Source organism: Python bivittatus, unplaced genomic scaffold (genome assembly GCF_059951505.1).
Source record: "Python bivittatus isolate LINGU-HERP-01145 unplaced genomic scaffold, Pbiv_v1 ctg000690_np1212, whole genome shotgun sequence".
NCBI classification, from domain to species: domain Eukaryota; kingdom Metazoa; phylum Chordata; class Lepidosauria; order Squamata; family Pythonidae; genus Python; species Python bivittatus.
The window spans coordinates 9,167,796-9,193,238 of NW_028277096.1; the positions used below are offsets into that span (position 1 = coordinate 9,167,796).

Consider the following 25,443-nt stretch of genomic DNA (forward strand, 5'->3'; position numbering starts at 1 on the left):
TGTGAACCCAGTTACTCAAAATCTTCATGCTGTTAGAAAAGTGAAACTATTCTTTCGTTGGTCCTGCCTTCTAGACTACTGAACACCCCAGAATATCTCAGGCCTCAGTCTCAGATTTTATTGCCTCATTGACATTGCCTCATTGAAGCCAGATATAGGTTGCTAATTTGAAAGAAAGCTAGAATAACCTTGTTTATTCTGATTCTGAAATAACAAAGAGTTGTGCCGGTCAGCAGAGCTTCTGAAATGCTTGAACACAGGCTCTTGGTTCAGTCTCTGGAGGAGTCTGCCTTGCTTTAAACTAGGCCTCTAACCTCCTCGGATTATTCAGGTATTAAATGCTCACTGGTGGCAGATTGTCCCCTTCTCTGTCAGAAGCCTTGGAAACTGCAGTGTGATTTGGGAGCCATTTTCCCCTTTAATCATTATTAAAGTGTTTCCCATCCTATAATAAGGGGTTAAATTGATGGGTGCCTCTGTTTCTTCCACTTCCTAGGATCCCAGTAAAATTCCAGACTGGCTAAAGATTAATAAGAATTATTATCCTGATTTCATTGTTCCAGACCCAAAGGTAAAATGTCTTGTGGGAGTGGGTGTTTCCTGGGCAAAAGTGGTTTCCCTACCATGAACCCCTCCTGGGAGAGCTTTTTTAAGTCGTTTGCAGGCCTTAGATGCAGCAGTACTGCTGAAGTGAAACCGGCGTAGCTATGACCAATCCCACGGAAGGGAATCCACTAAAGGTCCACTGCAGTGCAGGAAAGGACCTTTGTTCTTTCACATTTTTCCCTATGATTTCATTCTGTTTACAAAGTTCATCTTCTCAAAGTTACAGAGGAAATTTAAATAGCATTGTATAACCCTACTTCTCTCTAGGCTTCTGAATGCGTTGACAGGAAAATCTTGCAAGAATACTTTTTGTTGTTCAGTCGTTAAATCGTGTCCGACTCTTCGTGACCCCATGAACCATATTGCGCCAGGCCTTCCTGTCCTTCACTGCCTCCCTGAGAGCAGATAAAAACCAATCTAATTATGGAAAGCCGGGAACAATGGGCGTACGAAACTGCATCTTATAGTAGTTATGTACATTCATACCCATTTTGAAGCCATAAGAATTAGAAATTTGAAAAAAAATAGAATGAAGTTCAGCAAGTCTCATGATGCAATGTTCTGTGCCAGAGTCACACTTTATGCAAAAATTGCACTAAAGCCCTGATTATCTGCTGGATATTGCCTTGAGATATTCAAGAAGAGACAGATAACCTTCTGTCAGGAATGTTTTATTTTGGATTCACTGCCCTAAATGTCCTCTGTTATGCTGTTAGGACTGCAAAACATCAGTCTAAAGGTGATTCATTTGAATGTCATAATCAAAAAAACCCTTCTGAATTGATGATTTAATTAAAGCCAGATTGGATGCTTCCAAACTGATCCAGTATTTCAGTGGCATAAAAAGACTTTTTTCCTCAAAGCAAATCAACATAATGATTTGGATTAATTCAGTTATTGGATTCAGAAATTTGAATCAGTTCAGGACTTTGAATTGATTCGTCTGATTGGCTAAATTATCTGATACGATAATTCAAATTGAGCTCACACAATCCAGAAACTGCTAAATTCCATGTTTGTCTCTTAAAATTAATAAAAAGCACAAAAATATATATGGAATTAATGAACCAAGGTTACTCATGGTTCCAATAGAAGAGAATATCTGTAGCTTAGGGTTGAACTGTGGAGACCTTGGTGCTCTCTGAACTTGGTTGTTTCATTACCCAACTAGGTAACATCAATGATGTCACCTAGTTGGGTAATGAAACAACCAAGCTCAGAGAGCACCAGGGACTCCACATTACCCGTGGTGTCTGCAGGCAGTACTCCATCTCTTGCTTTATTGGCAAGGAGGAGGATTTTTCCAATTGTTACCATTTGTCTTAGGAAGCACCAGTCTGGGAGATCACAGGTGCTGAATTCTCTAAAGCAGAGGCCCACACTGCTGATGGGATCTCCATCCGCTTCCCCCGGTGTACTCGTATCCGAGATGACAAAGATTGGACGACGTCCACTACCCTCCCACAACTCAGGGTGAGACATTTGTTCCATGGACATAGCCATGTTGCATATATATTCTGAGCATGCATATACTGAGATCCGTATCTAAGAGGTATGATTCTACTGGTATTTCAGATAACTCAGTATTTCTGCATGATGCATATATCCCAGTTCTCCTCCTCCAGCTTAGCAGCCTTCTTGTCAATCTCTCTTTACCAACACACAATTCATCTTTCTCTGTTGCTTACATATGTTTTCCCTACTCCCATTATATCTCAGGCTACCTTTTTTTAAGAGAATCCTTGACTCCTGAATCTCCTACTTATTCAAGATAGCTATAAGATACCTCCATTTTTCAGTGGCAGTGCTAGGGATAAGGAACAGGAAAGGGGGAATTGTTTATTGTTGCTAGCCACGAAATGTAGGAATGGGTCCCTCGGTATGTTTCTGGGTTCCTCATCTTGCAGAAATACTGTGGGGAAGACTCCTGCCCTCTAAATTGCACTGGTGAATTTTTTGAAAAGCATATGGGTGACAACTTGTGGAAATGGGATCCTGGGTTGCTGCTTCTGATCATCTGGTCTTGTAGATCAGCTTTTGCCCAAAGTTCACTGGGGATAGTTCAAACAAATCTATCTGGAAGATGTTGGCTTGAATGAAGGCGTCTAAGTTCTATTTCCTGTTAATATTACAGAATCCCAGAGAAAATACTCAACAGTATTAGTAATGAAAAATAAAATGTTAGTATGTACACACCAAAGAAAAGATATTAAAGTAGGACAGCAAATTGAGGCTTCTGATAATCCAAAATTTCCCCCATTCCCGTTGAGCTGGAATCTGGCGTTTCTCCCAAGTATCTCTTCTGGGCCGCCACTAGGAAGAATGTATACATTTGTATCCCACTATTTCCTGAAAATACATCACATTTTGCTTTGGTATTAAGGCCAACCACTGATCTTCTTTCTCAAACTTCTTGAGAACTAGCTGCTGCATTAGAAGCATTTTGATCGTGGTATTCAGCGTTCATACCTCTTAGCCAGTATAGCTGATTGCCACAATCCTTTCTTGAATCCTTTGCCACAAACCCCTCTAGTAATTATGGATGTTTCTAAGCAAACAGAGATTGTTTGTTACCCAGAAGTTTCATTGGGAATAATTCAACTACCTATTCTCCCGTCTGTTCCAGAAGAACCTGACTTTTTGTGTTATACCTTGCAAATAGAAGTGGGAGGTTATGGAGGGGCTTGCTAGAAAGTCTTTTTTTTTCCCCTTCATGGAACTCTCTGGCCTTTGTGGGCAGGAGCTGTACCAGTTGTCCAAAGAGAAATCGGACTTCCTGGTGGTAGCTGCGGAGGAGGAGAACTCTACAGCAGGCAGCAGTGGAGAGACTGAGGGCCAGCCCAAGTCATCTTCTCCTCAGAAGGCTGCAAAACAACACTCCGGGAAGTCCCCCGCAAAAGCCAAGAAGCCTGAAGGTAAACAGTGGGGAAAAGGTATTAAAGTTTCTCCCAGGATCCATTTCTACTTTCCCCCAGTTGGATTTCTCTGCTAAGGGCTTGCTCTGTAAAGATCTCAGAGAGGACCGTGGCTTTTGGAATAATTGCAGTGCACCCCATATACTGTATTTCCTCTAGAAACCTAACATTGCAACGCCTTTTTTGCAACTTAAGCACTTTTTTCGTGGCTGCCATTTAAATTGTCAGGTATCCAATACTTAGGCAATCTATTAAATCAGTAATGATATTGTTTTAGGGCTTGTTTGGTAGATACTTATTTATTTTATAAATCAAATTTGTATGCCGCCCATCTCACTATACAAGTGATACATATATGTGGGGCTAATTACCACTGTCTGTTTTGAAAGCTCTAAAATGCTTTTGGGCTGTTCTCTACGCTTAACAACAGTTCCCTTCTCATGTAGGACTGTAATCCAGCAGAAATTGGATCAGGTTCTGTTTTGATTTCTGCCACCAGTGTTCAGAGTGCTCTTTACCCCAATTTCTAGTCAAGCTGGAGTACAATATAAAGATGAGCTTTTCCCCAAGTTGCTTTTTAGTGGTCAGTGTGAGAAGGTACATATTGCATTCCAGTCATTGCAGAAACAATGTTAACTACCTGTTGCCCACTTTGAATCTTAAGATGAAGGCGGCTATAAAATCAGGACTTTTTTAGTCTTTAAAATTGTAGACTAAAACATTTGTTATTTTCCAATACAATATTTCTCAGAGGGAATGGCTGCAGAGCCTGTCTGAAGGTGTCCTCTGCCTTTATTTGCACAGGCAAGATTGTCTTCCTTATGGGAATTTTTTTTCATTGTTTTTTGCCATCTCCTCATCGCTGATCTAGAAATGTTTTTTTTTTCATTAGTCAGCAAACCAGTAGAAAGGTCTCCACTGAAGAAAACTGAGGGAAAGAGAGGAGAAAAAAGGAAGGCACCCGAGCTGGAGGCGGACAAAAGAAAGGTAAGAGTCTCCATGTAAACAAATTTGCAGATTCTGTGAACGGAACCCCCTTGTCATCTATTCTGTACATTCTAAGCTTTCTATAAGGATGGAGAGCTGAACTTCATGCCCCAAGTATATGTTACCTGCGTCTGTTCCATTTCCCAGGCATTTCATACTAGCAGTCAATCTGTATTTCCAAATTTCTTTTCCACTTCAGTGCTGATTCTTGAGGAAATACCTGAGCAGGTTGTGTTGCCCAAACTGGAACTGTTCTAGAGAAGAGTCAGACAGGATTGTCTGATCCACATTTATTGGCTAATATAACTGAATTGCATTTCTCCATTAAAAGATGATCTGCTGCCAATCACCTATTGAGGATATGCTGAGAACAGAGCTGAAAGGTTCCCAAAAGCATCTGATTGGCCACGTCTCCTTCCTCCTTGTTAGAAACAAATGTTGAACTAGATAGTCTCAGCAAGCAGATTCGTTGTTAAAAGCTTCAAGCACCGCATGCCCATCACAAAGCTGGATTAGTGAGTTCTTCAGCACAGCTGTTGTTTTCCTTGCAGAGAAGATGAACTGGAGAGCTGGCAGAGCAGTTCTCTCTTGTGCAAAGGAAGGCAGTGAGAACACCAGGCCCTATTTGAGACCCAGTAAAGTACCATCAGACTTAGCCATTAAATGACTGCAGTAAACCTGACTGTTCTGCTCCTGTTCGTAGATTTTAAAAGCCAGCTTTCTCACTTAAAGAAAAAAACGCAAAAAAACCAATTGGCTGATTAATTTGAATTTTGGCAGCTTTGCACTCCCGCATGAGTGCACCCCCCCCCCCATCAAGCTATAGAAAATTTATCTGGGTGTGGGAGGAAGGCAAGAAACGATGCTGGGTGCAACCGCCTTGCAATTCAGCAAGCAACCTGTGTGTGCATTTTCAACCTTGAGGGCTAGAATCTATGCCGAAGGGTGATTCTCCAGCTGACTGGGAGGCTGTTCATTTTTTCCCTGCTGGTCATCACAGGTCACCAATGCATCGCAAATCAGTTTCTCAAATGTTTTACTGTTTCCTTGATCTTCCTTCTCTTGAAGTAAAACAAGATTCTTGGATTATTTCATCGCTCATTCTTTTTTATTGTATGTTTCCTGAGTCGGTGTAGAATTAAATTCTAGCACTGATGGTATTCACACAAAACATGCTCACTAAAATAACCTATTTTCTAGGCTCACACAGCACATTTAACCAAATAGTCTGGGTTCCCATAGCATGCTAAGCAAGAAAAAAAAACTAAGGTTAATTCTAATCAAGCTTAGCATTTTCAGCAAATGCAGCTGCTGTGGAATCTTCAGCAGACCTGTTTAAGCATGTTGTGTGAAGAGCGCCTCTGAATGTTATAGTACATTTCTCTAAATGAAAGTTGTTAGCATAGATTGCAACAGCCCTGTTTCCATCTGTTTAAAAACCTTTAAAAAACAAAATAATTCTCACTGCCTGTTCATCATCCTCTCGTTTCCTGCCTCAAAACAGCAGATGCTACTGGACATATTCACTGGGGTTAAGCTTTATCTTCCTCCTTCTGTGGAGGGTTTCGGGAAACTCAAGCGTTATTTCATAGCCTATAATGGAGACCTGGTTCAAGAGTATGATGCTACTTCAGCAACCCACGTGATGGAGAGGATGGAAGACAACCCAACTGCTAAGCATGTGTCCCCTGAGTGGATTTGGGAATGCATTCGAAAGAGAAGGCTGGTAACTCCCTGCTAGATTATCTGTTGTAAGCAAATAGTTCCAGTGGAAAACATGGTTACATTTGGAGACTCCTTAACTGCACCCGTTAAATAAGCACCATCTGGAATGAATTACGTACCGAATGAAAAACTAACTTAATAGAAATTAATTTAAAGTATTTCCACTTGTTTTTAATGTTCAGGTTTTTTAATGAAATATAGGGGGAAAAAACCTTATCTGGAAGCCCCCTTCCCTAATTATGACTCACGTGTGCCATAAAACAAATCAGTTCTTCATAACAGAACGTTGTGCAGAAATTGTGTATACAACTTTTTAAAGATCAATTTGGCACTACATAACCATGTGTGTCTAGTCATTTCTATTTCTCAGCCCTTCACTGCTTGACAGTTTAGTTTATCCTTGTTTGCGCCTAGTGCTTTTTAGAAAAGTCACTAGCATGCACTTATCTGCTATGTTTTGTTTGAAGTGAAACACTGCTCCTTTTTGATAGAATTTTGAATGGATGGTCTCATTACCAGATGGATTTGCAGGGGCTGAACAACCATACCAACACATGGTCTTTAACGGTACTATGTCAACATGGAGAACAGCATCCAGTGAGGTAGCTCAGGGTTCTGTCCTGGACCTAATGCTCAGTATTTTCATAAATGACTTAGATAAAATGACAGAAAGGACACTTAACCAAATTTGAGATGACACAAAGCTAGAGATTTCTAACACCTCAGAAGACAGGTTCAAGGTTCATAAAGATACGGATAGACTTGAACGTTGGGCCCTATCCAACAAAATGCAATTCAGTGGGAAGATATACAGGTAGTCCTCTCTTAACGACCCTAATTGGGACTGGAATTTCCCTAGCTAAGCAAAGCAGTAGCTAGGCAGAACATCATGTGACCGCACCACTTAGCGACAGCAGTTCTGGCAGTCCTGGTTGCGGTCATTAGGCAAGAACCACGCCATCATTCGGTGAGGAGCTCACACTTCTCCTGCTCTGCGCAAACTGCAGGCTCCATCCTGCTGTCTTCTCCCTAGCCAGGCTCAGTGAGCTCCATTCTGCAGATGAGCCTCTGCTGCCCTGCCAGAGTCACCTTGGCTTCCTCTCCCCCCAACCTCTGGCCACCCTGCATTCCACCACCTACCCTCACCACCCTCAGCTGACCATCATCTTCCTCCCGCTGCTGATGTGGCACACCCAACCAAGGCAGCTGCTGACTCTTCGTGATATTTCATGCCCGGCACTCAGCCATCCCAGCTATCCCCAGCTGACCTTTGCCATCGTCTTACTCCTCCTGCTGCTGAGGCACACCTGGCCAAGGCGCAGTGGCAGGAAGAAGACAGCAAAGGTCAGCTGGGGGTGGCATGGGTGCAGAGCGGTGGGGCAGCCAAAAGGGCAGAGATAAGGGAGGAGTGCGGGGGGGTGTTGACACACATGCTGTAGTCATAAATGCAGGTGGGTTGCCAAGTGCCCAAATTTTGAACATGTGACTGGAGGGATGCTGTAACAGCCGTAACTTCAAGAACCAGTCATAACTATCATTCATTCAACGCTGTCGTAACTTGGTCACTGGACAAATGGTTAAGGACTACCTGTATAGGGTTCTACACTTAGGAAAAAACATGCATAGGTACAAAATAGCTGGTACCTGGGTCAGCAGTAGTACTTGTGAGAAGAGTCTGGGCATCCTGGTAGACAGTAAGTTAAGCATGAGCCAGCAGCAGTATGTTCAGCTGCTGAAAGAGCTAATGCAAACTTGGGCTGCATCATCAGAGGTACAGTGTCAAGATCACAGGACATGAGTGCTTTACTCTATGCTACATTGGTAAGACCACACCTGAAATATTGCATCCAGTTCTGTCACAATCCAAGGATGCTAAGAAACTGTAATGGTGCAGAGAACAACCAGATGATGAAGGTCTTAGAGGCATTGGGTATGTTCAGCCTAAAGAAAAGAAGACTAAGGGGAGACATGATAGCAGTCTTCCAATGCTGTCCCAGAAAAGAGGGAGTGGATTTATTTTCCATAGCTCCCAAGGGTAGGACTAAAACCAATGGATGGATGATTTGCAAAGGGAAATCTAAACTCAAAATAAGGAAGAATTTTCTGACCTTGAGAGCTCTTAAGCAGTGGAACAGATTGCCTCCTGTCGTCATGGGTGGTCCATCACTGGAGGTTCTCAAGCAGAGTGGACAGCCATTTGTCTGAGATGGTATGAAAATTTCTGCCCTGGATGGGAGTGGACCTGAAGACCTCCAAGGTCCCTTCCAACCCTATGATTCTAAAGGTGCTAGTAGGAATTCATGGACCACAGAGGTGGCTTCAATGTTCTATTAGTTCTGCTGTGGTACTCCATCTGGGAGAAAGGCAGGGAAAAGACTTGTCTGCATTTGCATTCTTACAAAACAGTTTTTTAACTTAACAGCCCAACTGCATTTTTCATGGAAGTTCACATTAACCAGTCATATCTACTGATAATTAGAGCTGGTCTATTTTGCAGGAGTTGTGAAATCTTCTGAACTGAAAACAAAATACTGTGGGGGGGAATTTCCCCCCAAATTTAGGACAAAATGGAGCATTTCGTTCCAGACGGTTTTGAGCATTATGTCATAGATAATGGAACTCAAAGCAAGGCTTTGCTTTTCATCTGAGAGCCACAAGAGTAAATGAGGTGGTACAATACCCACCTGCAACTTGCAGAAAAAATGGTCAAGGGGGATTTTAAATTATCCATTGCAAAAAGTGGAAGGAACAGTTAAGTGAATTTGTTGGATGCTACTGGAGTTTCACTTACACTGGTAGCACAACATGCTCTGGTTCAAACTGTTACACCACCAAGACATAGTCACACACAAGGATAGGTTTCCAGCTTTCATTATCAAAGTATCAAGTACCTCATGTGAAACCTGAAATATATTCTTTGTTAAAAAGTGAAGAGGAGCATAATTTAGTAACACATTTCCATTTTATTATAAAATTATAAAGCAGAACTCTGTGCTAATGAGGCCTGTTGAAAGACAGCTTCTCACAGTCAAGATTAACTTTCCCACTGTTCAGACAAGCATACATTGCTGTATTAATTTTTTCTGGCAGAACAAAAGAAATCCTCCACAGCTTAGTGCAGCAGCAGCAGCAGCAGCCTCCTATCAGTCGCAAAGCAGCATCACTTTATGGAGAAGATTTCACTTCACCAAAATTCAAATCAGAGTCATGGAAAATACCAAATTTTGAATCAAAACAGGGTGGCAGTGGGAACTTAATGATTGAACCAAGTGATGCCAAGAAGGAAACAAGCCAATTGTTTTGCCCATTATTGGAGTGCAATTGTCCTCCTCCCAACTCCTTTTTTTCCTGAGTGGGAAGGATCAGAATAGCCCAACACTTTGGGAAGGCCCAGCAGCAACTAATTCGTTAAGTCACCTCCCTGTTCACATTGGACTTTAGTCACAGGTAGACTTGGGTATTTTCCTTCTTCAGCTTCCTACCTCTTCTTCACCACTGTTACCCGTACCAGCAATTTTCTCTTATGCATGTTCAACATCTATGTTCACAATATTCACCATATATGCTCCTTTATTCATTAACTGCCCAGAACTGGAATGTAAAGCAAAAAGCAAAAGTCCTTCCTAAGAGGGAAAAGGGAAGTTTAAGAGCAAAATAGCAGTGACTCAAATAAGATTTCTAACATTAACTGAAGTTTTAAGATTTCCTATATGAAAAAAGTAGTTTTTTCCTGTCTCCCGCCCCCCATCCCAAAGAAATGGGATATAAATTGTTTCCAACTTTGGTTTGATACAGTGCCAATCCATGTTACTCTTCAGTTTAAAATTGCACCAAAGCGCGCCCCCCCCCAAAAAAAGCTTTTTACTATCCACAAACAATGATAGTGGTTGCAGAGGTTACAGATATACATGTAGAGGTTATATCTTGCAAAATGTTATCAAAAGCTGTTTAGAAAAAGCAGATGGAACAGAGGTTAACAAGGACCGAGGCTGATGTGCCAGGCATTTGGGATATCGCCATGCCCAATAGTGCAATTTTGAAGCTAGATCTTTGGAAACAGTAAGGGAGAGGAAGGTAATTTATATAATATATACTGCATGTGCACACTAATTTCTAAAAAAGCTTGCTTTGGGTGCCTGTGGAATCTATGGGAGAAGGGGAAAGGGGGGGAAAGATTTGTGATGCAGCCTCTCCACAATAAACCAATCTACCCATCAGTGCAACCTGTAAAGAAAATGCCTAAGTTCCTCTTATTTTACACACACCTCAGAACTTAAGGCAGGGATCGTGCACTTCCCATGTTCTGAAGCACAATTCCCTTGCTGCTAAGGCTAAAAGAATTGCAGTACAAAACATCTGGAAGGTACCAGATTGTGTACTGTGGGTTTAAGGCAAATTAAGGCATCTTCAACCTGCAAGGCATTTAACAATTTGGGAAACAGCCAGAATTTGAGAAAGCACTTGGGTTGACTGGGAATTAAGACACAACAGTGAAGGAAGCAGCTGATATAAAAGTGTCATATTTCTTAAGGCTTTTATACAACATGGAGAGAAAAACAGCCTTTCTGAAATACCCTTGGAAGAAGGTAGTATGTAAACAACTAAGTAGTTCTCCTGGATTTTTTCCAAGCCATTTTTAACAATTACTGATGAGCTTTCTCCATGGTTCTTCCTAAAACAGTCCTCTCCATCACTTGTAAAAGTAGGATTCAGGCCAAGGTTCATGGGAATTCATGAACTGTAGTCTGACAGCTGAACACATTTGCATAGTCACTCAAAAATGGTCTCAGCAGAACATGGCAGAAGCCCCTCCACCTTACGAGTGAAAAGTCCCATCTCTAACCTCGTGCATCCAATTTCTACCAGTGCTTCACTGAATTATGAAAGGATAGAAGTTTTTTTTTTTTTTTAGAACAGAAGCAAATGAAAAGCCAACACTTGGCATTCAAAGGCAAAATATATATACTTTAAAAAATCAAGTAGTTGGACTCCTGAAGAAAGCATCTGGACATCTGTTCATCTCAGTATGAGATACCATATCAGAAAGGTAATGAATACCAACATAGAACAAAAGAATGAAATGAAGAGGATCCTTTGCCAAGGATAGGCCCTAATGTAGTTTATGATCAGACAATGGCCTTTAAAAATGGGACTGGTTCTTCCTTATTGTCCCCAATGCAAATTCCATGAGCAAGATCCAATACAAATATAGGGGTTTTCCCCAATGATAACACAAGACAAATCAATTATAATGCAACTTAATCTCCTTAAAGGCCACCACATTTTGATCGTGACAGAATTATAAAAAAAAAAGTATCCCTGAGATACCCATTCACTACAAACCTAGCAAAATTTAATCTCCATCTTTGTAAGTCCTGTCCTCACCCACAGCCCCATTCATACATAGATATGTCACCATGGCCACTGTGGTAGGATACAGATTTACTCTGTATAAGAATCCAAGGCAATGGAAGAGGCAACTTTCAGCCTGACCTGCAAGGCTACCTAATAAACCAAAGTTTAAAAAATTACATATCCTAAAAAAGGAATACATACCCTCCCCTTCAAGGTTTTAGACAAAGAGAAAGGAGAATTGAGAGGAGCAAATCTCTCTTCCTCTTTAGATCACCTTGTTTATTCACTCCAGAGGGGAAGAGCCTCAATGTCTTGGAAACATCAAGAGTTTCTTTATGCCCTGTCAAAAGCAGACAAAGAAAGGAAAGGCATGTTGCTTTCTAGATCTACTGAGGATGTCCAGCTCTCCAGGCACTGTGGTATAATGCACAGTATTAGACGGGGTATGCAGCCAATCACAGCTCAAGTCTTCGCAGCCCTCCATCCTTCATCTCACCTATCATCTGTGGGCTTCTTAAGAATGGGGACTGGGTAGCTGGGACTGGCGCTTTCTGTCACAGTGGAAGAATCTAAGACAATATTAGTCCTGCTTCCTGTGCCCTTAAGTCCTGAAAACGTGGACGGCTCTTATCACATATTGCCGGCAAATGGGACACTCATTCATGCGTTTCCCACACTTTGTGCAAGTCACCATGTGGCCACACTCCAATAGGACACAGTCAATGATGGAGTCCATACAGATCTTGCAGAGATTTTCTTCAGAGCCAGGGAGTGTGGCATTACCAGATGGAGCTAGAACAACAAGAGAAGATTTTTGAGCATGGGAGACACAATTTCTGGCAGGAAGCAAACGAAATAAGGAGTGACTGGGTTTAATACACTTAAAACATCAAAAACAAGGTAATAAAGTGTACCCCCTTACATGATGCCACTGCTCTGTCTCTTTATTGCTTTAGGAGGAAGAAAAATTGCATGCTACCAACTCAGAAGTTTCTGTCTGCTTCCTTTATTTTCCATATCTTCTAGGCACACTCTTGCTCCTCAGCATGTCTTTTCCCCTTCGGACAAAGTGAGAGTGCGTGTGTGTGTGTGTGTGTGTGTGTGTGTATAAGAGAGATACGCAATGCCTCTCCTTTTTCATGTATTTCTTTTTTTAAAAAAAAACTCATGCTTGTAGCTATCTCCACATTCTGCAACAGTTTCAAGACTAGGGCACAATTCTTGGCCATAGGCCATATACTCAGGAAACTCTGAGCAGCATATGGGCTGAGTATATACGACATGTTTAACCATGTGTATAGTAGATGAACTCACACAACATGCTAAGCTCCATTAGGGTTAATCTTGATAAGATTCATAAAATCATGGAGTTGGGAGGTACAACAGAAGTCATCTAGTTCAAACTTCTGCCTAGTATAAGATCCACCTCTGCATTCCTGACAGATGATCCTTCAGCCTCTGTTTGAAGATCTCTAGCAAAACAGAATTCATTACATCAAGAGCTCATACAATAAGGTTTTGTTGAGGCTTACTACGTTGTGGAAAACCATCCTTATTTGGTTAATCTATGGTTCAGTGCACAGCATGAACTCAGAAAATGAATTAATTCAGTAATGCTAGGTGCATTATGCAAATGCACTTGTTTTCTCTTCTGCCTAAACTGCTTATTATACTGATCCCTGTGCATTTGTCCCATAATTTTGAACCACTGCATTGGCAGAGAAAAAGTGGCCAGTATCTAAAGTAATTTCTGGAGCTTTCATTAAATACTACATCTATGGTCTTCCATTCCAAAAGTACATAATATTGATGTACATAAAGTACATTTACATGATGACATCACCGTGTGTCACAGTTTTGGTATTAGCACAAACACTAAGGCATACACATGTCTACTGGCTCAAATAAGGCAACCAAATTATATCAGTTTAAGACTGGAAGGGAATAAGTATTTCTATTGAAATAGCTGCAGCTTACAACTTTGAGAAGACAAAAAGAACATGCTTACCAGTTTGATCATCTGTATCTGAAACTGAAATAGGAAAGAAAAGCATGAGTTTGCCATAGGATGCAAGATAAATTAATGTAACCATCATCTTCCTTTCCATTTTTTTAAGGTAATTGGATGAAAGGCAGAAAATGTTATTTGGCAGAAGGAGAACTCAGGTTGTTATTATTATATTTGTGACAGCACTCATATCACATGCTCTGCCTGAACAGTGAATTAATTCTTTTTCTGACTTCCCACTATATTTAAACTATAAACTAAATTAAAAGGGCAGGGGTTGTTAGGCCATGAAAACCTGGCAAAGGTTAATATTAACCAAGCTTATCAGATTTAGACCTAGCATATGTACAAATGCTCCTGCTTGATTACTTGACCTGGTTAAGCATGTTGTATAAACACAGCTATTGATCTGTTCCAGTGCCAATACTCTCCCAAAGACAATGATATCAATGAGCGCAAGTCAGCCAAAGGAACTGCTTCCTCCATAGGCCCACTGGAATTTTAAAGTCCAAATAATCCCTCTTAACTGTCATTAATGTATACAAGTAAAAGGCAACGGGAGGAGGAATTTCATACCCAGCTGCTGGAGGTCCTTCTCTTTGTAAAGGCGGGTCACCCTCTCCATCAGCTCCCATTTCTCACAACAGCCCTTGTAGTTAACAAAGTTGCGAGCCAGGATCTCCTTCAACTGCCTCACTGAGAGGGCATCAATATCTCTCACGCTTGTTAGGTCAGAAAGGGATGCCCTCCGTCCCGCAACGAGGTTATCTTCTGAATCCGTGGACTGAAATAGAACAAATTAGACATTCACAACAGGAATGAAATCAAACAACCAAGGGCAAAGCAAAACACAAGGAAAAAAATTAAGAAGCTACAACAGAAAAAAATAACAAAGCTACAGCAGTAAGCTATAATCACCCCCTCTTCATTATCCTCAATACCCTCAAATGAGGGCTTGCACATCTTCCATGGGGACATCCCGTCCTGGGTGTCCCAACAAAGTCAGCATGTCCAGTAGATTGTGCAATGTCATCTATTGAGACCCAGGAGACATGACTTCTTTGCCACTGCTCCTGCCATTTATTTTATTTATTATTAAATTTGTATTTGTATTTAGAACAACATCCCTCTGAAGATTCATATGTTCCATATCTTTCCCACCTTCATATGTTTTTTTTAAGAACTGGCTTTTTCCCTAGGCCTTTGGTTAGGATGGTTGGGTGGGCCCCTTTAAGCTGAGGGGGGCAATGGTGGTGGACTGGAAGGATGGGTGGTGTATTCTCAGATGGTTAATGTTTTGTGTATAGCTGTTTTATGTAATACTGTTTTGTTTAACTTTGTGAAACCACCCAAAGTCATTTTCGAATTAGTGGCCTAGAAATTTGATAAATAAATCAATACACAAAGTCCCCTGTTATTCTATCATACAGTAAAATTTGACTTGCTTTGGGGGTCAGTGTTGGCTAAAAAAGTACGAAGGACTGTCTATACATACAGTGGGGCAAAAAAGTATTTAGTCAGCCACCAATTGTGCAAGTTCTCCCACTTAAAAAGATGAGAGAGGCCTGTAATTTTCATCATAGGTATACCTCAACTATGAGAGACAAAATGGGGGAAAAAATCCAGAAAATCACATTGTCTGATTTTTAAAGAATTTATTTGCAAATCATGGTGGAAAATAAGTATTTGGTCAATATAAAAAGTTCATCTCAATACTTTGTTATATATCCTTTGTTGGCAATGACAGAGGTCAAACGTTTTCTGTAAGTCTTCACAAGGTTTTCACACACTGTTGCTGGTACTTTGGCCCATTCCTCCATGCAGATCTCCTCTAGAGCAGTGATGTTTTGGGGCTGTCGCTGGGCAACACGGACTTTCAACTCCCTCCAAAGGTTTTCCATGGGGTTGAGATCTGGAGACTGGCTAGGCCACTCCAGGACCTTGAAATGCTTCTTACGAAGCCACCCCTTCGTTGCCCGGGCGGTGTGTTTGGGATCATTGTCATGCTGAAAGACCCAGCCATGTTTCATCTTCAGTGCCCTTGCTGATGGAAGGAGGTGTTCACTCAAAATCTCACGATACATGGCCCCATTCATTCTTTCCTTTACATGGATCAGTCGTCCTGGTCCCTTTGCAGAAAAACAGCCCCAAAGCATGATGTTTCCACCCCCATGCTTCACAGTAGGTATGGTGTTCTTTGGATGCAACTCAGCATTCTCTCTCCTCCAAACATGACAAGTTGAGTTTAGACCAAAACGTTCTACTTTGGTTTCATCTGACCATATGACATTCTCCCAATCCTCTTCTGGATCATCCAAATGCTCTCTAGCAAACTTCAGACGGGCCCAGACATGTACTGGCTTAAGCAGGGGGACACGTCTGGCACTGCAGGATTTGAGTCCCTGGCGGCGTAGTGTGTTACTGATGATAGCCTTTGTTACTTTGGTCCCAGCTCTCTGCAAGTCATTCACTAGGTCCCCCCGTATGGTTCTGGGATTTTTGCTCACCGTTCTTGTGATCATTTTGACCCCACGGGGTGAGATCTTGCGTGGAGCCCCAGATCAAGGGAGATTATCAGTGGTCTTGTATGTCTTCCATTTTCTAATTATTGCTCCCACAGTTGATTTCTTCACACCAAGCTGCTTGCCTATTGCAGATTCAGTCTTCCCAGCCTGGTGCAGGTCTACAATTTTGTTTCTGGTGTCCTTCGACAGCTCTTTGGTCCTGGCCATAGTGGAGTTTGGAGTGTGACTGTTTGAGGCTGTGGACAGGTGTCTTTTATACTGATAACAAGGTCAAACAGGTGCCATTACTACAGGTAACAAGTGGAGGACAGAGGAGCCTCTTAAAGAAGTAGTTACAGGTCTGTGAGAGCCAGACATCTTGCTTGTTTGTAGGTGACCAAATACTTATTTTCCACCATGATTTGCAAATAAATTCTTTAAAAATCAGACAATGTGATTTTCTTGATTTTTTTCCCCATTTTGTCTCTCATAGTTGAGGTATACCTATGATGAAAATTACAGGCCTCTCTCATCTTTTTAAGTGGGAGAACTTGCACAATTGGTGGCTGACTAAATACTTTTTTGCCCCACTGTATACATACATCTGACCTGGCATTTTGAAATCAGAGCAGCACAGAATATGCTCCGTCGTTGGGATTCAGCAAGTGGGGAGCAAGAATGCAGGGGAGTACAGAAGCTGGGATTATCATGTCTAAGGAAGGCTCACTGTAAGTGCTATATAGCTGTCCTGCCACTGGGATTAAGCAGCTGAGTTTTTTTTAAGGCCACACAAAAGAATCCTGTGGTCAGAGCAGACTTGATCCTACCTCTTCCAGCTCCAAACCCATTACAGAATTGCACTTCTTTTCATTTCAAAACATAGTTATTTCCATAGCATTTCTCAGCATATAAAAGACTTCTTCAGTTTCTGATACCACTGTTAGCACTAGAGGGATGACTCAGACTGTATCAGCCATGCAAGAAAAACAGCCTTCCCCTTTCCAACATCCAGCCCCTGAAAAGCAGGCAATGAAACTCCCTTACCTGTGTCTCCTCCTCAGTCAGTGTTTCCACTGCATTCTCAACTTCTGCCATATCGTCCTGGCTCGGCAGCACATGCCCATTTGCCTAAGAAGAAAAAATGTGACTGAATTGCTCAGAAAATTTGGGGAGGAGGATGGGGAGAGGCCAGCTGGCCTTCTCTTGTTCCCTCATGTGATCATCAAGAGCCCAAGAAAATGCACAAGCAATAATGAGAAGCCAGAGCATCATCAGCACTTCAAAACTGGATAAGGGACTTGCTTTAGGTTGAGATCCTCACCTTGCTGTTGGCTAAGCCCTGTTAGGACTGCCTTGGCTCAAGTAGGAAGGCCCTTGGGTGGTATCTCCAAGGAAGCAGAGCCAAGCCAGTCATGATGGAGTTGTAGGGAACTAGCAGGAGACCGTGCTGTGAAGTCCTGGCTCTGCTCTGCTGCCTTCCATTGTGACACAACACGACATCATGGAGAATGCAAGGCATTTTTATGACACAAATGCCCTCTCTCTGGAAGGTGGCCATGCATTTCCCACAGCAATGTCTGAAGAGAACAAGGACCTACCTATTTAGGATTCACTGACTAAAAGCATCAAGTCACATGCATGTGCCCAAGCCACAAAAAAGCTCCCATGAAGTCAAGCAAGGTAAGAACAGAAGAAACTCATTTTAACTACTAATGGCAGGATGGGGGAGTTGCAGAAAGTGAAACATTTCCACTGTAGAGTCAAAGCTTGTCGTCTCAGATTTTGTCATAACCTGGCAAAAGGAGGGGGGCATCTTTAACCATAAAGCTTTAACTCACTTCTCTTCCTGTATTCTGCACAGGTGAAGGTAACTTTTGTGTAATCTACTCTTTGAAAAAACAAAAGGGAAGTTAAAAGACTTCTGTAGGGAAGCTCTGAGCTCAGTGCAAGCCTCTCCCCTTCTATTGGCAATGGGTCTTTATAATAATAAATCCAGAAAAACTGGACAGATACTTTGAGGGGGAAGGCAATTCTTATAGTTCTAAATTTGGGGCAGATTATACAAACATAAGTATACTCAGTCAAGACTAAACACTGGATAGAAACATGGTTCCTTCATATGCCCCTCAAACCTGCTTGCAGCTTTCACTCCCAGGATTGAGGGCATTTCTGCATTATTTTCCCCTAGAAGTACAAAAAATCTTGGGAGGTGTAATTAAGAACAAGAGGTTGGAGGTGTCAGGGGACAGAACCCACCCAATACTGAACTGCTAGGCTTCTCACATCACCACTACTACTAATTCTTTTAAACTGAAAAGCAAACACTTCAAGAGATGTAGCCTTTCCCAGTCTCTCAGCTACGAGGAGAGGAGAGGATGGCTAAACAAACAAGGATTAGAGCAACTTGGCTGAGTTGGAGACCCTGACCCATCCGATTTTAAGAGCATTTCAAAATTTAGAAAGCTGTCTAAAGTATTCCAGGTTTACAGCAAATGCCTCTCTGAGATTACCCTTCTTTTGACTAAAGATGCCAGGAGGCTGAACTTGGGAGGTTCTGCATACAAAGTACATACTCCGCTATCTAGCTTCCTCCCCAATACATTGTATAAGGCCTCCTTTTTTAAAAATTCTACACTCCAGCTACATCTTCACACTGGACAGCAGCAGCCAACAGGACTTTGCGCCAAGGCATCTAATTGAGTACACAGGTACCTGGACGAGGGTGGCAAAGGCATTTATACCTGTGGATGCTCCTCAGTCTGCAAGGCAGAGTTTCTGGAAATTTGCTCTGGAGAATAATCCAGTGAGGCTGGCATAGTTGTACACTCCTCCTGGGTAACAGAAACTGACACTGGGTGAGGAACTGGGGGTACTCTTTGGGGATTCAAGGGCTGCTGACCGATGATCAAGCACACCAGCTCATCTTTCTCACGGCACATCTCCGTGGAGATCTCCCGGAGTTCCAGATAATCTCGCAAGTCCTTCACTTTCATTTTGATGAGTTCTTCCCGTTGAAAGGCTGTAGCTCGGAATCGCTCGCAGAGGTGGCAGAGGCAGGGGCCACTCTCAGGCTGGTGTGAACAGGAAGGGCAGAAGTTCTTTTTGCAGTCCAAGCAGACATGCTGCTCAGAAGGGGGAAAAGGGAGAAGAATGTCACAGGAAAACATCAGAGGCAGAGAAACCATAGAGGAGATTACATTTTTGCATTTTCTCAAAAGCTCATGACACTGCTCGTGAATAATGAGAACATGTGGCTTGTCAATCATCAGAAACATGCAGGCAGGCTAACCATCTTCCCATCAATCCCCAGAGAACAACAGATTCCCACATTCTGGTTTGGCAATGATTTAAGTCATGAGAAGCCAGTTTCACAGCACCAGTTTCTGTGAAGCAAGAAGGGTGCTACACTGGGATGCCTGCTCAATTTTCCAGTCTAGCTACTCTGTTGGGTGGTAAAGCACCAGTTGCTGCTGCTATCTGAAAATACAACTTTATCAAATGCTAGCATCTCAGAAGTGAACACAATCATTAGTCACTTAGATTGAGATGGGCGGCTATAGAAATTGCATAAATAAAAAGTCATTAGAACCAACCGCAGAAGTGTACAATGAAAGAAAACAATGGACTAAACTCTGCTTAAACTGTAGCTCCAAACCTCTACTGGTTATAACTTGAAGGACAAGCAGTGGAATGAGGAGAGAGAATACAGAGAAACAGCAAAAGGGTGAGACATGGGTCAGGATGGCAGGGCAATGGAGAGAAGACCTGTGACAAGACAGAAAGAGCAATGGAACACTTACATTGAGAAAACTAAACTGGCGGGCTGCTATTTACTGAGACGTATTTATCACTATATATGGGTTGGAATTCAGTTAATGTGTGGGATTCCATTATCTGTTTATTTTTGTAACAGCCAACAAACTTGCAACGAATTCAGTTAATGTGTGGGATTCCATTATCTTTCTTTTTTTTTATAACAGCCAACGAACTTGCAGCGTCCATAAGAGAAAAGTGTCCTTGCTTCTTTTAAGTTGCCAATATGCTCATTTTTCTTCTCAAGAATACTTTGGGAGCTTGACAATATCACATGTCCTCCCTTATTTATGTTATATTTATTTATTTAAATTATAACCCATTACATTTATTATGCACAAGCTACCTGCTATTTTGCACAAGCTCTCTCCAGTCTCTCCCTCTCTGATATCTTGCTGCCTGCCTTCCATCCAACTCCTCCCTCCGGTGCTTATTCCACTATTGACCCATCCTCTACCTCACATAATGTACAGTGTAGATGCCTATCGCAACCGTCCACTCAGTGCCTAACATAAACAGATTCAATGGTGGTCACGGGCATAATTAACATGCAAAAGTTTCATGCAGGCCAGAACTCTTTGTCAAACTTGAATACTTGCAGATTTTTCAGCTGCCAAAGTGTGGGCTTTAGTTCTAGCGCAGGGCAGTGCCAGAGAGCTTTTGTGGGTACAGTTTTCCTGAAACAAAATGTAGATTGTGGCAGACTTTCTGCATTAAGCACTTGATTCCTCACTGGCACGAAGCAATCAGAGAGTGCTGTTCCTCTATATCCATAAAAGCCTTTTCAGTAAAAGTGCTTCCAAAACAAACACAGCCTGAAAAACTTGTGGTAATTATGTCCTTTCTATCCCAGAAAATTCTGGTCACTTTGGGTCAAATGTTTCCCAATTTATGTCTTAAGAACATGGGAAATTAACAAAAGGAAGTGTTGTCCCACATGTTTCACAAGTCTCCCTAAGCAACCCATCTGGGTTCACTGCTTTGACTAAAGAACAAGCAAAGCAAATCCTTTCTGTCTGAACCTCTTCTCATGCAAATGAGAAATTAATGTTCCTTGTCAGTTCAGATAAGACTCATATCACACATCGTCTATGCTCCAGAGGAGTCAAAACTAACTTAATCTCATTAAATAACGTTCACAGCCATACCAATCCTTGTTATCATCCCATATGAAGAAGTTAGAGCTGATAAATAGAAATAAATCCTGTCATCAGAGTGAACAATTTCCTTCTGGCATCTGCTACCATAATGTACCAGGCCTGCTACGCAGAATCATCAATAAAAATGGCAAGTGACAGATAAACAAACGGGAAACACCTCCTCTAGAGCGAGGTTTGCAACACATCCTTGACTTCTCTAAAATCAGAAAGGAGTTATACCTCTCTCCTTTCATATCTTTCACGTATGAAAACTTTTACAGAATTAAAATAGATCAACTGAAACTTATGATCTGCTAACTAAAGATTAAACCCCATGATGCAGGAAATACACAGACTTAGTTCTTACCTCCTGCCAATCCATAATATATGAAATTATAACTATGCCACAACTAATGACTGATGGCATGCCTTATACAATTTTATATCACACCAAGCTAACCTGAAATAAACCACATTTTAGGGCTTAAAGCAATGGCTTTAAGGCTTTAAGATGTATGGATTTCAACTCCCAGAATTCTCCTGCCAGCATAAAGTTGCCAAGTTTGAAAAACACTGCTTTAAACTTATTAAAACTTAGAGCTTAGAGTAGGCACTCCTTAGAGTAAACACGTGGGTCCTGAATTAAATGCAGTGAAGATTTAAAACCTCTCCCCCAGGGAAGCTTTTAAAAATTAAAAACTCGTTGTCAACAGAGAAAAATTATCTCTTCTTTTAACCCCTGCATATTGAAGCAAATTTTGAAAAGCAAGCTGCTGAGAGGGAAGATTAGAGTTCAGATTTTGGCTTTACACATTTAATATAAGGAAAGAGAGTCAGTTGCAAACTACACATATAATTCAGTCTTGTTTGTTGCAAGTTTCTTTAACTGCTTCAGAATTGTTCCAGTCCACCATGAGGCAATTGCTCCCTCTCAACCCAATCTACTTCCCAGGATTGTGGTGAGGAAAATGGGGAAAAGAATGCTACATGCACAGCCTTGAGCTCCTGAACAAATGGCAGACCATAAATCCAAGAAACCAACAAGAGGCTGCAACAAGGTACCATGACTGGTCGTCCTGGCAGTTGCCCAATGCTATCAGTTGCTGAAGTCAGTCCCAATTCTTTTGGGGGGGGGGGATGCAAAAGGACACACTCTTGTCTATTCTAAAGGCCACATGCCCATTCAGACATCCCCCTCCCCCTCTTGCTCACCATATTTTGTCTGAGAACATGCAGCAGATCAGATACTTGCTGAGAAACTAAAAGCTTGGATTCCTGCCATTTCTTGGAAGGACTTCCCAGAGGAGGGGGAAAAACACTTTGGGAAACTCCTTACTGAAATAAATATTTCTTGGGAGAAGTATGCTGATTATGTCCTGTTTCACAGGACCCTGGTGGTTCTGGAGAGGTCAGGTGCACAAGAATTAAGTACACAGGACAAGAATAGCTAGAAAATCCAACTTCTGCCTCTGCCTTAAGGAATAGCAAGGCAATAAATAGGTGATGGAGGTTATTCTATTGTTCAACTTCTGGATGTATTTTTATGGACAGTCTCAGTGATTATACTTACTAAGGGGATGGAACTGCAGCACAATTCTTTCATCCATTCAGAGCAATCTCCCACCACCATTTGGGCTCCAGACTAGTCTAGATTTTTCAGAGAAAGGGGCTGTCTGCCCATAAGTTGGCAAAGTGGGAGACAAATTTCATCAACAGAGCATAAGTTGCTCTGATCTTTTTGCTACGAAAGCCCTCAGAGGTGAGGATAAACTGTCAGCTGAGCTTGTAATTCATCCTGTAGACCAGCATTTCTCAACCTTGGCAGCTTCAAGACTTCAAATCCCAGAACTCCCCAGCCATGCATCTTAAAGTTGCCACGATTGAGAAACAGTGCTGTAGACCAGTGGTTCTCAAAGTGTGGCCTGGGGACACCTGGGGGTTCCCGAGACCCTTCAGGGGTCTGTGAAGTCAAATAAATATTTTAACGTTTCCCAGTTTTAATTTCTAAAACAGTACATATTGATAGATATAACCCACATAAAGCAAAGCTCTTTGGGGTCCTCAATCATTTTTAAGAATGTAAAAGGTTCCTGAGACCAAAATGTTTGAGAACCACTGCTGTAGACTATACCTCACAACAGCAATAGAGGATCCTTCTTCTCTTCTCAGACACAACATTAGTTTGTCTCAGCTGTAGCTCAGTTATTACTAGGGACCAGAAGTTATGACAAAATGTTCATTATAGCTTGGAGAAGTGAGGTGTGGGTGCATAACTAGGAAGAATGTCAAGATTTGCAGATTTTATCTGGGTTTGGTTCCTTTTGGAGTAAGATCGCAATACGTCTTGTTTGTATTTTGAAATAGCTGTACTTATTTTCTGTGACAGCCGCCTCTATTGTGATAAAGATTAACAATGACCCATCAAGAGGGAGTAGGCAACCTAAGAACCCTCTAGGTTGTTTGTATTTCAACTCTTATCAACACTGCCAGTTTCGCCAGAGATAAAGTAAGATGAAAGCTGTAATCTAAAACTTCAGGATAGCAGCTGCCTGCCCATTCCTGCGGTATCACAGGAAATTCATTAATATATCACATCTTACTTTTGCTTCAACTGAAATCTGCAACTCTTTCAACACGGATAAAATTGATTTAGTTAAATGTAACCTGCAGATCAGTCTTCCCAACCTTGCACCCTTCAGAGAAATCAGGACTGCAACTCCAAGTATGCTTGAAGAAAGGCCGGAGAAATTCTGGGAATTGCAGTCCCAGTAAATCCAGAGGGTGCTGAAGTGGGGAAGAGTGGTTTAAAGTCTCAACTGGTTGGCTATACCACTGACAGCAGGCAAAACAGTTCATCCCAATTAGGGGAATGTTTTCCTAGACACCAGTCGTTATATGAAACAACTAATCCAATCATGCACTCCCTCTCTCTGATCCTTCTTACTACACAGCATTCTGCAGATATTCTGAAATTCAACATTGTTTTCAAGTAGAGAAAAAATAAACCTGCAAGATCAGCTTGAAAGTACTGGAGTTTATTTGGAATCCAGTGTGTAATAACTGCCTTCCCTGGTTTTGTTTCTTTTTATTTTTTTAGCTGGATACTTGACAACATTATTTTAAAAGTAATTCCCTCTAAAACCTTTCCCATTTTTAGAACTGTATGACTAAGCTATTTTTTGAGTTGGGGCATTTCACATGCATTTGAAACCTATTCTATATATATGAGCAGTTTATCTAGAGCACCTTCTTTTTGTTTTGTTTTAATTTTTCCTAGAGCAGGGTAAAAGAAGGATCTATGAAGATAGATTAGAATTCCAAGGTAAACAGATTAGTGTGTATAAGGAGCTTTCTCTTAACCCACACTTTCTCTTTCGGCCTTATGAGCGCTGTCATACTAACAGAGAGCCTAACCTTGGGACTCAGGCCTGCATATCAGGCCTCACAGCCTCTTCAAAAGTTGGTACCAGTTGTAATTTTTACTGTGCCAGGAGGGAAATGTATTAAACATATGAAAGGTGGAAGGAAAGAGAAGAAGAGGATGACCAGCAGCAAGATGGATGGATCAGTTACAGTGGCAATGAGTGCATCATTGGGAGACTTGAAAGAAGAGGTTAGGGATAAATCATCAGGGAGAAGATCTATCTATGTGGTCGCTAGGAGCTGAAAATGACTGGATGGCACATAATCGATCAGTCAATCAAACTATTGACAACGTTTAATTTAGTGTTCAATATAAATTAAGTTAAATCAAATTTAGTTTTCATTCTAGCCTGTCTACACCACTCACTGGCCAAGTATGGTTATTGGCCAGAAAAAGGTTGTATGTCCCTGCTTTAGGGAAGGAAGCAATTACCCAATTCTCACAGCTACAAGCCCCTCCTCTATCTCAAACTGTAGTTCTTTGATCTCTTTATGTATCAAAATGGACCTATCCTGGGGAAGAGGGGGATTCTAGAGTAGTTCTCATACGAGTCATCACCTACTTTTCTTGTACCATCATAGCTGTTGAGCCATCATTCTTTATTATCCCAGAGAGCAGGACTAGAACCAATGGGCTGAAACTGCATGAAGCAGATTCAATTAGATATTGGGAATAATTTCCTGACAGTGAGAGCGGTCAACCAGTGGAACGGGGTGTGTGGTAGTTTATGCTTCCTCTCATTGGAAGCCTTCAAACAGATGCTAGATAGCCATCTGCCCAAAATATTTTGGCAGATCTTGCATTGAGCAAAGGCTTGGACTAGATGTTCTCTGCAGTACTTTTCAACTACAGGATTCTATGCTCTTAACTTCAATGAAGCTACACATACCAAACATTACAAGCAAAAGTAGGAATTGGGTCCTCTCCACCTGTGAATGCCTACTCCCATCAGCCCCAACCAGCATGA

At 41.6% G+C, this 25,443-nt stretch overlaps 2 protein-coding genes across 12 annotated transcripts in view; one reads left to right on the forward strand and one right to left on the reverse strand.

The window, feature by feature from the left end:
* The window catches only part of LIG3 (DNA ligase 3), a 28,925-nt gene extending 16,912 nt beyond the window's left edge, over positions 1–12,013 (forward strand). For 6 of the 8 annotated variants that reach the window (XM_025171813.2, XM_007436163.4, XM_025171815.2 and 3 more), the window contains 5 exons: positions 497–571; positions 1,933–2,079; positions 3,347–3,521; positions 4,414–4,508; positions 6,013–11,152. In XM_025171813.2, the coding sequence (XP_025027581.1) occupies positions 497–571; positions 1,933–2,079; positions 3,347–3,521; positions 4,414–4,508; positions 6,013–6,249 (729 nt within the window). In that variant the 3' untranslated portion in view covers positions 6,250–11,152. Of the gene's footprint in view, positions 1–496; positions 572–1,932; positions 2,080–3,346; positions 3,522–4,413; positions 4,509–6,012; positions 11,153–11,857 lie in introns of those variants that run through there. The other 2 variants (XM_088152432.1, XM_007436164.4) reach the window with 2 other exon arrangements.
* A 176-nt stretch (positions 12,014–12,189) lies between these two features.
* Positions 12,190–25,443, reverse strand: part of RFFL (ring finger and FYVE like domain containing E3 ubiquitin protein ligase) — a 33,247-nt gene continuing 19,993 nt past the window's right edge. For all 4 annotated transcript variants that reach the window (XM_007436162.3, XM_025171816.2, XM_025171817.2 and 1 more), the window contains 5 exons: positions 18,842–19,222; positions 17,145–17,228; positions 14,173–14,380; positions 13,597–13,620; positions 12,190–12,380 (listed from right to left, as the gene is read on the reverse strand). In XM_007436162.3, the coding sequence (XP_007436224.2) occupies positions 12,190–12,380; positions 13,597–13,620; positions 14,173–14,380; positions 17,145–17,228; positions 18,842–19,222 (888 nt within the window). The remainder of the gene's footprint in view (positions 12,381–13,596; positions 13,621–14,172; positions 14,381–17,144; positions 17,229–18,841; positions 19,223–25,443) is intronic.